Genomic DNA, 13,668 nt, shown 5'->3' with positions numbered 1-13,668 from the left:
GTGTGTGTGTGTGTGTGTGTGTGTGTGTGTGTGTGTGTGTGTGTGTGATGCATACCTCGTATTCTATCTGGCTGAATCTGTGTGTGTGTGTGTGTGTGTGTGTGTGTGTGTACACGTGTACATACTATCTATTTATTCACTTGTACCATATACAGCTGGATAGACAAGATGTGAGAGAATCAAAGGAAAAAAGCAACTAAGGGGCATGATACATAACAGAGATGCTGACACACTGACAACTACAATCTGCCAGGGCTAATATTTAAGACACATGCGTTTCGATTGTATCCCTTGCTTTGCTCACTTTTGCCATGGCATCTCTTTCCCAGCAAAATTCTACGAAGCCCTGGTACGCACAAATAATGCATGGTTATCGCAGCTTCTCACACCAGATAGGAAGGAGAATCAGCCTGGATACAAGATGGAGTCACCAACCAAATGTTTAAAAGGCAAAATGTTCTGATCCAAGCTGCTTCCTCTGAAACACTTCTTGGGTCACAGGGAACACAAGGAAACAGTGTGGAAAATGAGCAAGAATGGTGTGAAACATTCACGTTCTTTTACATACAGAACTTTGGATATTGTGCTTTTTGTAGACATAGGAACTTAACTTAATACTTTAAACAGTCATAACAGAAACCTTTGGGTGTGGCTCCGAGAGGCTCAGCAGATACAGCTGAGAGATTTCTTTCACCTCTAGGAGAACAGCAGTTGACAAAGACAACGTCCTATGTAGGGTTGCCAATTTTGGTTAGACGTATTCCTGGAGGTTTCATCACAGGACATAATCTTTAATTAAAGATTAATCTGTAATTCCTGGTCCTATGCAAAATGATATTAGCATGTATTGTGGATCTGACACAGCTATCAAAGCTGGACAGGCTGGGCGCTTGCATTCGAGAGGGAAAAAAAGCATTGCCTGGTCCCCTACAAGTCAAACACAAATGTATGTGGCAGGAGAGGAAGTCTATGAGGCAATGCCTGCACTAACAGAAGACCTTGCATTAGGGTGACCAGACAGCAAGTGTGAAAAATCGGGATGGGGGTGGAGGGAGTAATAGGAGCCTATATAAGAAAAAGACCCAAAAATTGGGACTGAGCCTATAAAAATCGGGACATCTGGTCACCCTATCTTGCATTTTCAGTTCCTTAGCTCTCCTATGCACAACTACCGGCGGTTGTGTTCACTGCTAGTGAATGTCACCTTTACTCTTCCCCACCCCTGAAGACCTACACTGAAAACCTACAACAGCCACTCAAAGAACCATCCAATATGAAGGCTGCAGAAGGTCTGTCTGTATCTGACAGCAGACTAACAACTCAAGAACTCTTGAGATTCTCACCCTGGGAGAGAGACTTATCCACAAAAGGGAAAGGGAAAGGAAGTTACAAGTCCTAATTTGTGGTGATTACTCTGGGTCCTTGACCTTCCCTGCAGGGATGACAAAACAGTAAAGTCCCCTCCCCATGTTACCAATTCACACAGAGAAACAAACCTTCTAGCTAGACTTTTGATGTACATTTTAGAGAAAACAGTGTCTAATGCAGCCAGCTCTTCCTCTGAGAGGAGCAGCAGCAGCAACAACACAGGCACATCCCCTGATGCCTAACTAGGCTCACTTGGCTTCCACGCAGAACACAGTGCCCTACTTAGAGTCTACGTGAAAATCTCAGCAGAGGCATCACATCTGCTCTCCCTCTCCATATGCGAACCTCTGAAATACAGCGTTGCTCTGGTCAGCAAAACCCTTTCACTTTCAGATTCAGACACTTTCAGAAGGAGAGATGCTTGTAGGCAGCACCAAAGAAAAATACAGACCACTTGTTGTCATTTATGGGGCTTCAAAAATTAACACCCATTTCCCTACCCAAATAAATAAAGCCAAAAAGAAAATGTTGTCATTGCTTTTAAAACAGAAGTACAAAGCGGATTCCAAAGCAAAGACTACACTATGTTTTAAGCCACTATTGCTACAACATGTTCCCAACCGTTGATCTACATCATCCTTAGCTTCTGGTCATTGCTATTTTTCATACATGGAGTTTTCTTGGCTCTCTTTTCCTATTGTGTCACTCTCTATTGAGATTCACATTAAAGCTGAAAGGTTCCTCTTTTGCAAGCAAACGTTTGGTTCATTTCCATGATTGGCCATGGAGTCAGACTTAGCCAACTCTGACCTTGATCTGTGAGAGTCAGTAAATAAATATGTTCATATAGAAATACGCATCACTTTAAGTGTGTGTGTGTGTGTGTGTGTGTGTCACATGAACACGCACGTATGTACATCTATAAAGCAGATAAAGGGCTCTCTCACTGGCTCATCTCATTCCAGCTCAGAATGAATAAAAACTGGATTTCACCCCCTTTGATTTTGTTTTAAATCTGTCTCCCCTGCTAGCCATCCCATGTCAAATGCTTCCTCTGATCCATCTGCACATTCCCCACAACACACCCTCTCCCGGATGAAAGCTCCTCTCGTGGCTCAGCAGGAAGAAGCATCCAAAGGATCCAGCCCAGTAAATGAAGGGGGTCGATGGCCGGAGGAAGGAGGGATTTGTGGAAGCGGTAAGTTGATATTATTAAACACTGCTGTCTGCAGAGTGTTGTGTGACCCTGTAATACTCAATGTAGAACAGTCTGCGAGCACCTCCCTCCCTCAGCCTCATCTTCTGCAGCTGCATCCACGAGCTATTTGCGTGCCAGGGCAGGGGCTTAGAGTTTATTACCAAATTTTAAAAAGTAGACTAGATGGGTTTCTAATCCTGATAGCCTAAAAAGGGTGGATTTGCATTGCTTGCTCTTCTGCAAATTAAAATCGCCCCCCACTGTGATTAAATGAGCCCACTTCTACTGCACATTTAGCCCTATGCTCCAAGTGAGATGAGCAGTATATTAGCAAGCCCAGGAAAATCAATAACCTCATTCTCTCTCCCGCACACACACACACACACACACACGTACGTTCCCTTACCTTTCATTGTCCACACTCCTGAAGCCAGGTAAAATGTGCCGGAAGCTGCTGTTCCTATCAAGCTTGGGCTGGCTCTTTGTCCTTTTGATGGAGCCTTTAAGCCGACGGCTGAGAAACCCCTGTGGGGTGAGACAAGAATACTAAATTATAACCCCCCCCAAAAAAGAGAGAGAGCGAGAGCCCTGAACCTGCTCCCTTGCACCCAAGCACGACTAGGCAAATTGTTCTCTCCAGCACCCTTCAGCTGCAACTGCTGGAAGCATTGTTCGTGCTGTCAGCCCCGGCTCCAAGGATTCCATCCAACATCTGCTCCCAGCGCTTGCAGAGGCCAGCGAGCTACGTAGACGCGAGACTCCCCTAAGCCTCGGTTACCTTGGCAACCATCAGCTCACATAAAAATACTGTCTGAGAGACAAGACTAGCATATTGCAACTCCCAACAAGAGGAAACATTCGGACTCGCGGTTCTGTTTGACTCAGCCTGGCACTGCTGCCAGGACTCTCTGCCAGGCACAAGGACTCACTCGCTCCATGCCACAGCGACTGGAATAAGAGATTGACAATCATTTACTCACCTGTCCGAAAACCCCCAATTGCTTGCTCCAGGCGAGTGGAACTGGACAAGGCTGTTTTAAAATGTATCATCAAATATCTTCCCCCCCACCCCACTCCTACAATGGGCAGCTTTAGAATAACCTACATACACATCCTACACTCAGTACCTGCATAGAGGGAGGACAGACCTATACTGGACAGACAGCATATACGCGGTGCCGCCTCTCCCTCCCCTATGAAATATAAGTAGCAGACACTGCAGTGCTTTAAGGCTAGCATTAAATGTTTTAATAGCAAAGCTTCTAATGTGTTATTTGCTTATTGCTATGAGTTATTGTCCTACATAATCTGAACAAAGTAAGGCAATAAAAGAATCATGCTGCTACGGTGCCCAGCCCTTACAGGATGGGAGAAGGGCTGAGGGGACCGCCATAATGGCCATAAGGTAACAAGGCATTTAAAAGGAACAAAAACATGGTGATAGGAGCCCAGAGAGCAATTCCCCTCTCTGGGATACATGGTCATAGCAGGGGGCTGAGGCAGATGGAAGCAAGCACCTTGGCCAGTTATTTCACAAGCTGAGATCTAGCATGTGCCTCTTCTTAGTCCTATCCTCACTGAGGTGGTGGTGACATGCTTAGCCCAAACTAGGATTCTGACATCCGAGAGAATGGAACCTCACTCGCAGGTAAATTGGGGCAGTCCCCACACCTGGGGCCCCTGGAGCATGTTCAGCCATGCTAGGCTTGAGCCTATTCCACTTTTCCAACCAATCCTGGGAACCGGTTCTGTCTCTCTCTAGGTGTCTCCTGAATATAAACAAATGCACGCCTGCATTGTGTAAATAGTGTCTCTCGCTCTCAAGAAGAGACTTGTGAGAAGAACCAAGTACAGCTAAATGAAATACAGCCCCTCAATTTGTCCATTCTCAGAAAAACACTCATTCCCAGACACAGTGTCAATGGGTCAGATAAGATGTTCCTGCAGTACCAGGACTTCCTGGGGCAGTGTATGCAGTCTTCTGATTCACAAGCAACTACCTAGTTTGCAACTATCAAAAAACAGACATTCAGATAGGTAAAGGTGACTCAGATTCACCCAGAGGCCACGTCCCCCATGAATGCGGCATGTAACCTGTATTCCTAGGCCAAGTCATTTTTTCAGAACCACTTGTTTCATTGGAATGGGGACAGAATCATAGAATCAACTGGAAGGGACCTTGAGAGGTCATCTAGTCCAGTCCCCTGCACTCAGAACTAAGTTTTATCTAGACCATCCATAGCAGAACATGTGACTACCAGGTCATGCTACGAGAGAAATGCACAAGACAGTGAAGCCCTTTCAGAAAGCACTGTAGCTGTGGAAAATAGCCATTATAGCATTTTCCTCTCTATGGAACAGGGAAGTCAGAGGAAGCCCAGACAAAGGGAACACAAGGTCTCTCTGCAGTAGCAAATCTGGGGGTCTTTTTAAAAAAAAACCCATCAAACAATAAGTCTCATCAAAGGTTACATCCTCATCTATTGCCTCATAGACTTGCCAGACCACTTGTCCTTTCATGCACGCCTTAGACATCCCCACACTAGCTATGTCGCTCTACAGTCTCTTGCCTGTCCAGCACACAGAGAAACAGACCTTTTATATGTTACCCAACATTAAACACACACTGGGTGAAATTCACCTCAGAGTAAACCCAAGGGAATTTAAACAGTTTAAATCCAGTTGTATAATCACTGGCCTCAGTGGGGTATCTGGGCTCTGAAAGGGAGGGAGAAGCATTTTGCCACACCCATATAGCCTCTCTGTACCATTATTTCCTCCAAGGCAACCAAAAAAGAAAGATCCAGCAACTTTCTCTTGGACATACTGTAGTTTCTGCCATACCAGATCAGACCCTCAGTCCATCAAGTCTGGTCTCCTGGTATACAGGCAACAGCCAATACGTGATGCTTCGGAGGAAGGTCAAAGGGAAAAAATGCAACTGGCCAATTGTGCATTCTTCCCTAACCCCTGTGGCAAACTGGCTTCAATCCAGAAGCATGAGATTGGACTGCCTTTATCTCTGCAGGCCTAGCTAAAATATTATATGTTGTAACTTTATCAAGTCACTTCTTTAAAACCCAGTAACAGCTCTTAACTCTGGACAGGGAACTGAGAATGCAACAAACATATTTTTCTGTAACAAACGATCACGGCCATCTCACGCTATCTTACATTTCACATCTTGACAATTGCTAGATGATTCGAGCAGGGCTTGGAAATTAAAATTGAAGATTGCAATAAGACATTACATTCCTTCTGTTCCCCATTGTTTTAACATTCATCGCCACCAGCAGGAGAACACACTGTGCCATTTTCAGTTTTCATTGCCGGCTTCAGTGGGAGAATTCGATGTCAGAGATTTTAATGTGGGTAAATTATAACATTATATCAACACATTAAACTTACATAGTGTGTGTCATTCATACACAAGGAACTTCACAAGAGTGGGAAACTATTATTCCTGATTTTTATAGATGGGGTAACTCAAACCCAGAGTGGAGAACTGGCTTGCCCCAGGAAAAGAGAGAGAGAACAAGCAGGAATTGGTTTCTTGGGCATGTCTGCAATGCTTTTGTGGTATAACAACAAGTAGAATAAGACCATCCAGCTCATCTTCACTGGTGACCATAGACAAGATTTGAACTCTGATCTCTAGAGGGGATGCTAGTTGCATCTTCCAGCACCACTACTCCTCTACTCCAGTCTTGATACACTCTCCTGGAGAGTCCCTAGTGGTTAGAATAGAGTGTTCTGCTGTCCTCCATATGCTGTTTATAAATCTTAGATTGAGAGTTCTTTGGGGCAGGGTCTATTTCTACCTCAGCGTGGGCAGCATTTAGTACTAATAAATAAATGATAGGAAACATTGTGCTATTATCTTAAATAGATTAAATATTCAGAAGCACAAAGACAGTTTAATAGGCTATAATACAAATGACAATCCACTGAAAGCTGAAGGAGAACAAAGGATCCCTCCAGAAACAACCACACCGGAAAGTCATCAGAAACTCCAACCTGTATAAGTCCCCTCCTCAACATAACTCAACTTGCACTCCGTGAGTTCTGACGTTACAGAAAGGTCAGAGGAGCTCAGTGTTTTCATAAAGCTGCCAATGCACCTCTGTAGCACTTTCCCTTTATAATCAACAGCAAGTCTTTGTCGTGCTGGAATTCTGTTCTCCGTCCTTGGCACTTCAAGCAGGTGACATAGCTAGAGCTTGGCACGTGCTATGCAAAGAGGAATTTCCCCACACCACCACCATGCCAATGCATCTCAAGCCTGGTGGCACGCTCCTGCTATTCCAAAAGGGAGATTACCTGCTATGCTGATGTTGGGAGGTGCTTCCAGGAGGTGGATACACACACACACAGAGCATTGGAGAGGCCCTAGGGGACAATTTGCTAGAAACTTATGCCAGGATTTGGACATATGTCTCCAGCAACAAATGACAAGTGCACTAGCCCGATGTGCCACCAAGCCCCTTCCATCATGCCATGCCAACTGGTTGTACCCAACGTACACACCAAACCACCAAGCTTCTTGCCCTGGTGTGCCACCTATGTACACTCTTTCTGGTCTTTTATTAGAGGAATTCTTAACTGGATGGAACACTCTGTTTAAGACGTACATATTGCCAAACTCAGGGCCTTGTCCTGCACTGCGCTGAGGGTGCTCAGCACATGACAGAACAGTATTTCCTCCGTGGTCAACACAGCTGCTGCCCCAGACTCTTATCAGGCCTTGTCAAGATGGAAAAAAGTAGCACTTAATGTATAAATAATCTCTTTAATGGTGGTAGACATGAGGAGGTACAGCAAAGAAATACCTTTCCAATGCTACCAGATGGCCTCATTCCATCAGCTTGGCCGGCAGAGCAGCAGTGAAAGGGGTTAAGAGCCTGCGGATGCTTCCTCTGCTCAAGAAGTGATCTTTTCGGGTCAGCGGGGCGTATTCTGCAGCGCACACCTGAAAGCTGCCCAGAGACCTGCTCTGTTCCAATGCCTGCACAGGAAGCACAGGCACAGTGCTCCATTGCCCAGAAATAAAAAGATGTCCAGGTTCCCTGCTCTGCAGCTAAGCAATTCAAACTTTGCAAGCGGAAGGGCTTGGCTGTTCTTGGTTTGTCTCCCTAAACACAGACTCACTTCTGGAATGCAACTGCTCTAATCAGGACAGGAGATTGAAATTATAAGAAAATACAGGGGGGAAAAAGAAACAAATGTTTTCTTTGAGGAATGGCTGCTATCCTTATCTGCTGCTGCATCCATCGCCCCGCCTCTCAAAACAAGACAGGCAAACTTCAAAACAGGACAGTTAATCTGGATGTGATGTGGGTTCCTTCTCCCTACACCTTTGGGCAAAGCTTATTCATAAGCAGTTAACACCCCACAGGTAGGAGAAGAAATTTAGGAAGACGAGCATGAAGTCCGAGCTCTCCTTTCACAAGGGATGGGGGAGCCACTGAATGTTTTCCCCAGGCAGTAGTGTTTTAGCTGAAATCTCACTCCTGAGGGTAACAAAAGGCACAGAGTGCATAGCTGCTACCGGCATCCCCAAACTGGCCGGGCCTATATGTCATCGCAGTGTGGCATGGGAAATCATCCTACTGCAGAGGAAGAAATAAGGCAGCTATCCCTAGATGCCTTCAAGAGAGGATTGCAGAACATCTCCATGAAAGTTTCAAGACCTCTCAGGAGGATACAAGGGACATCCCTATGTATGTGAACGGCTTCACGCACCCACCCGCTCCCCACCTAACACTAAAGGGGAACAGAAAGTAGATACAACTCTACCTCCATTTGTTGTACTGCAACCTCTTCTCATCCAAAAAAACCCAAAGCAATGAGAAGTCGATACCTGTGTCATGTTGGGCTGGGCTGGGCACAATCTTTAAATTTAAACATTGTCAGGGAAAACACATGCACACACTTACCCGAGGTTCCTTCCCCTTCACTGAACACCTCCATGCTCAGCTAGTATGACTGGGTAGACTGTGGAGGAGTCTCAAACAGGTCCTGGCTTGTGGCATAGCTGGACTCCCAAGCCCCCCTTCTGTTCCTCACTCTTCAGGCAGGGGTCTCAGTCTAATGCTCCTCCCAGGTATCCACAGCAGCCTGTGGGGTGCTGGTGGGGCCTCCACCAAGCATGGCATGCAGCTCATGGTGAAAGAGGCTGGTCTGCAGCTCAGCATCAGATCAATTGCTGGCCTCCCTAGCCTTGTGGTACCCCTGCCACAGTTCCTTGGCTTTCATGCAGCACTGTGGTATCCCTTTGCCTGCATCTCCCCTGCAGTTTTTTCGTAGATGCCCACGTTTCTCCAGCTGGTCCATAGCTGGGCCTGCACAGCCTCTTCTCCCCTAAGGCCCAGGAGAGCCAATACCTGCTGTCTGCTTCAGGCAGGATCCCGCCTAGCTGCACACAAATGTTCTGACAGCACACAGGACCTCTGTCCCACCCAAAAGCCACACACACAGTAAACAATATACTGATATGTTCAGAGAAACCACTGGATTTGTTTTCCCTAGTTTTGTGTTAGTTTTATGGTTGACTTCAAGTAAAACCTCGCTACGTATTTTTCAAAGATCTTCTGTAATGTGTTAGCTATTCACAGTAATAAAATTGCCAACTGCGGTTGAAGTGTTACATGCAAATAGAAAAATCCCAGTCTTAAATAAACGACTACCTGTAATTACTACAGAGTAATACAGTATTTTGTACCTCATGGTGTCCAGTTTCTAGGGAAAATGGGTGATCTGGTGGTTAAGATAGAGAACCAAGCCCAATGTCTGGTCCTTGAAATACCAGACTTCTTGTATGACCATAGGCAACTCTCAGTCTGGCTGGGTCTCTTTATTCTGGGGACTTGTATTATGCTCAGTCACTTTGGTCTCTGAGTATCTCAGCTCCTTGCAAAGATTTAAGTTGTTTGGGGCCGAGACCATCTTTCTATTCTGGGTTTGTACAGTGCCTAACACACTGGATTCAGTGGCATGGCTGGGACTCTTGATACTACCACAATACAAAATGATAATAAAATAGGAGTAAGTAGTCTTACAAGTTACTTTGAAGCTAAATTAGTGGATGATGTTTGCAAAAGGAACTGAAATATATGACAGGAAGGGATCAAATTACAGCTAAAAAGTAGTGATACTCTTCTAAACGCTACTGAGAAAAAAAAGCTCCATGCATAAACCAAGTTTCATACACTTGAGACACCAAAATGAGGCCTCATTCACAATAGAGCTTCAAATTATTATTGTCTTTCACTTTTCTGGCACACTGATCAACCATGAAATATTGACATGTAATTGTCATCATTATACTTCAGAGTTAACATGCATGTGAAATGAATATAGGCAGTTCACACTTTTCAAAGCTATTGTTTCAGGCTGTCTGGAGAGTCAGGTGAACATGCCAGTTTATGCTTGAATCACATTAATGTTTTCTCCACAACCATAAGGATCAAAGACTTAACCATTTTGTTTGCTTTTTAAATTAAATCTTATTTTCGGAAACAGAAGATGGTAGCCTTCGCGAGATAACCGCGGCTCACTGAAATGACACCAACCAACCTCTGGTGCTGGATATTGGTATTATAAAGCGAGAAAGAAACAAAATCAGCACTATGGGGAACTGTTTGGATGCTGCAAAGACAAGTTCATTAATATTTGTATTATGAAGCAGCTGGAGATTCTCAGATGGAAAATGCTACAGAAATGCAAAGTATTATTAGTTTCAGTGGACAAAAAAGTGAGTTATCTTTGTTATCTTCAGAATTTGAAATAAAATGAAAGCTTTTTCCTGGGCAGTATTCAATATATGCTCATTACCATGACAAAGATACCAGTGTATAACGCCACCATTGACTTGTAAAACATGTCTGTATTTAACTCCACCAGTGAGCACAAAGATAAAAGATAAAACCAACGGAAAGTTCAAGAGTCAAAAGTTTATCCTGCAAGTCTGAGGGGGGAAAAGCAAGCCATAAAACAGGCTCCTTCGGTTGATACAAGTAAGCAAGTGAATTTCATGTATAGAAGTAACCTTCAGAGATCAAGTGCCTTTATATTTATTTAGAGTATGGGGGATGCTCCTTTGAATAGATCATATATCATTTATGACCGTTGACTCATTCGATTTAAACTTGTAAGTTAAAAGCTGTTCCTCGTCACTGTCATCCTGTCAGAAGTGACAAAGGGCTCAATTCATGAATTTAAAAAGCAGACAGCCTCTGTCGAGTCACCTTCCTGAGAGTGTGCATTCTCGGCACATGCCATTTTTGCATAGGCATATTAGTGGCTAGCATAGAGAGAAACATCAGTCATAGCCTCACCTGAGAAATCCAGGTGGCACCAGCTGCATGAAAATTCCCATTAAGTTCACCTTACAAGTTATCCTTGCAAACTTCTCCAGTGAGGACCTCTCAGATTCAGATTGCATCACAATGCCCAACTCATGCTGATCGAGAGAGTCTGCCTAGCATGCATGGCACTGGGTCCTGGGGAAAACCCTTCACAAGTCAGCAGAGCATTAGGGATCAGAGCTCAAAAGGAGAAACAAATACTCTAGTCACTGGACCAGGAGAAGTATGTGTCTATTAAGACAGCCATACCCACAACCCTTGCAGAATGCAGAAAACCTGTACACACGCAAGAGGGTGGCAAACTCTCAGATTTATCTTTTCATGCTTTCATGTACCAACCTCAGCTGCTATCCCCAGCCACCCTGTAAACCCACAGAGGAATGTCCAGCTGAGGTGAAGTGAGGGGCACCTATGCCAGGTGACTAATGCAAGCAGAGTCTATCCATGAGGAACCAGGTTGCAATGACCCCTGGAATGTTAAAATATCTGTGTCCAAAGGGGACCAGGAAAGCCTCTCTCTCCCGCATACACACGAGGGATTAGGATGAAAGCCAATAGCATGAGAAAATATTTCCAAGAACATTCCGTGTGTCCAGTGACAGATGCTTATCCTGGCAGGTCAAAGACCCATCACTCCACACTCTTGCCAGGCGTGGGCCCTGGCACGCAGAGCACCTGGGGCAGACATTGACACACAATATGGAAGTGCACAGAGGTGTATATTTGTGAGCCAGGCCACAAAGCAGTCACAGAATGCAAGAAACAGTGCAGCTTGTTAAGGGTTGCCTAGCAACAATGCCCTTGTATGGCAAGAGATTAATGCAATTTGCACTGTCATTGGAAATCCTTAGCTCAGTCCATTGGGAAAAAAATGGAGGAAAAGGCACCTAGGAGCCAGCTTGGGTCTAGCCAGGGCCACAAAACTGCGAACAACGTTAGTGAGAATGAGCAGGGGTTAATCAGGAGGCTGGGGATTTTAATGCAGGCAAGTATCATTCAATCACAGAGGAAAGAGAAAGAAAAGCTCTAGCAGGTCACATTTTGTCCCTGCCCACCTCCAGCTAAGGCACGGTTGCTGTTTACAGTCTATTCTCCAGTGCTCCGCTCCATCCTGCTTTAAGTGTCCCAGGCCTAGGTGTTCCACTGCACCTTAGGGAGAGGACTCCCCTTTAACAAGCTCTCCCGGCCACAAACCATGACACACATTGTTGAGGACTGCAAAATGACTCCACTTCCCCGAGGTCTTCGTGCCTTGAACGTCATAGATAAGAACGCTGTGGCTTGGCTTGACTGGACTGCATTCACCAAATAAATAAAATATATTCCTGCCAGTACGTTCCTCCTCCCATAGGGACTTTTCCTGATCCTCAGACTAAATGTTCCTCTGCTCAATTTCATTCCATTGCACCTTTCCCTCTGCATTGGGGAAGTAACGCTCCTCTTGCCTTGGCATGGCCACCTCCCAAGTACTCACACTCAGCTGTCACACCCCATACTGCTCATGGATTGGACAAGGTAAGTGTGCTTTGTGCTTTACATCTTTCCTTCAGGAAGGTGCGGGTCACTGTGAAAAGTTCAGGCAAGCCAAGGCCCTATACTGGCTGCATTCCCTGGGTAGTACTGGAGGGCTGCTGGGTTACAAAGCAGGGGTGTTCACACACTCTGAGGAGCAGTGGCAACAGAAGAATCTGGATCGACAGAGAAAGCTCCTGCCGGAAGCAGCCAGAGCGCGCACTGCATCCTGAGGGACTCGCTCGGGAGGGATCACCTGGTTCTTCAATTTGGCCTCTTTCATTCTTGGGTTAAAACAAAAACAACCCTGCCCTGCCCTGTTTGTTCTCTGCTCCGTGATTAGCATACCGCCAACACTTCATAGCCGCACAAGGCAGAGCAATATTCCCGAGGAAGGTAGGAGCAGGTAATTGGGCAATCAGCAATGAACGATGCAGGAACTACGACGAGAGTGACCTTGAAGAACAGAAATGAAGAGCAATCAGAGAAGGCAGTTTGTGTCTGAAACCGCAGAGAGCTGTGCATGGGCCTCGCCCAGGAAAGTACCACACTAGGGCGAAACAGCCTCCTCACAGACACGGCGCGCTGGCTCTCACAAAGAAGAAACTGCCTTTGCCAAACTTCTTGCTGCTGTGACTCATCATCTTTGGCGCTAGAGGAGATGAGCCCCTTGATCATGTTTGTCTCCTTGGTCCAGGTTCTATTTGAGACAGGAGCTTGCTCTTCTTACTCGTCTATAAGGCACCTACAGCAGCTTGTGCTAAGGAAATAATAAATACGTTGTAGACATGTCCTACAAAACCAGCCCACGTCAGGAATGACTGAGGGTCTGTCTATGCTGCAGTGCGAGGTAGGACGGCAGCACTCCAGACATACCCTAGCTAGCTCAAATAATAGCAGCTGTGACATTGCAGCAACGTGGTAGCAGCACGCAAGGTCCCAGACAGGCTTGTGCAGCCCTTGCTGCAGCAGCTGCGTTGCCATCATTACTGGAGCTAACTAGATCAAAGCTAGCTCGGGTATGTCTATACATGCTGCAATGACGCCTCTGACTGCAGCGTAGACAGCCCCTAAAGGCGGTTACTATCCAATGGTTATTGAGTGGAGTTTGAGATTCTAAATAGGAGACCAAATAAATCTTTCATCCCTAAAGGTGGGGTCCCTCCAGGTTAGGGCTGCAGTTAACTGGGCAGGGAGAAGCAGGCTGGTGTCTCCATCACGTGG

At 45.6% G+C, this 13,668-nt stretch overlaps 1 protein-coding gene across 6 annotated transcripts in view; it reads right to left on the bottom strand.

The window, feature by feature from the left end:
• DAB2IP (DAB2 interacting protein) overlaps positions 1–13,668 on the bottom strand; it is a 316,132-nt gene that overhangs the window by 185,107 nt on the left and 117,357 nt on the right. For all 6 annotated transcript variants that reach the window (XR_003899889.1, XM_024211147.2, XM_024211152.2 and 3 more), the window contains exon 3: positions 2,973–3,091. Coding sequence is in view for 5 of the 6 variants with exons in the window: in XM_024211147.2 (XP_024066915.2) it covers positions 2,973–3,091 (119 nt within the window). In the remaining variant the exon portion in view is untranslated. The remainder of the gene's footprint in view (positions 1–2,972; positions 3,092–13,668) is intronic.

This window comes from Terrapene carolina, unplaced genomic scaffold, assembly GCF_002925995.2.
Source record: "Terrapene carolina triunguis isolate 2854851 unplaced genomic scaffold, T_m_triunguis-2.0 Scaffold238, whole genome shotgun sequence".
Classification (NCBI taxonomy): Eukaryota; Metazoa; Chordata; order Testudines; family Emydidae; genus Terrapene; species Terrapene triunguis.
Note: the sequence above shows the minus strand (reverse complement) of the source record. Positions and strands in the feature narration are given on the sequence as shown.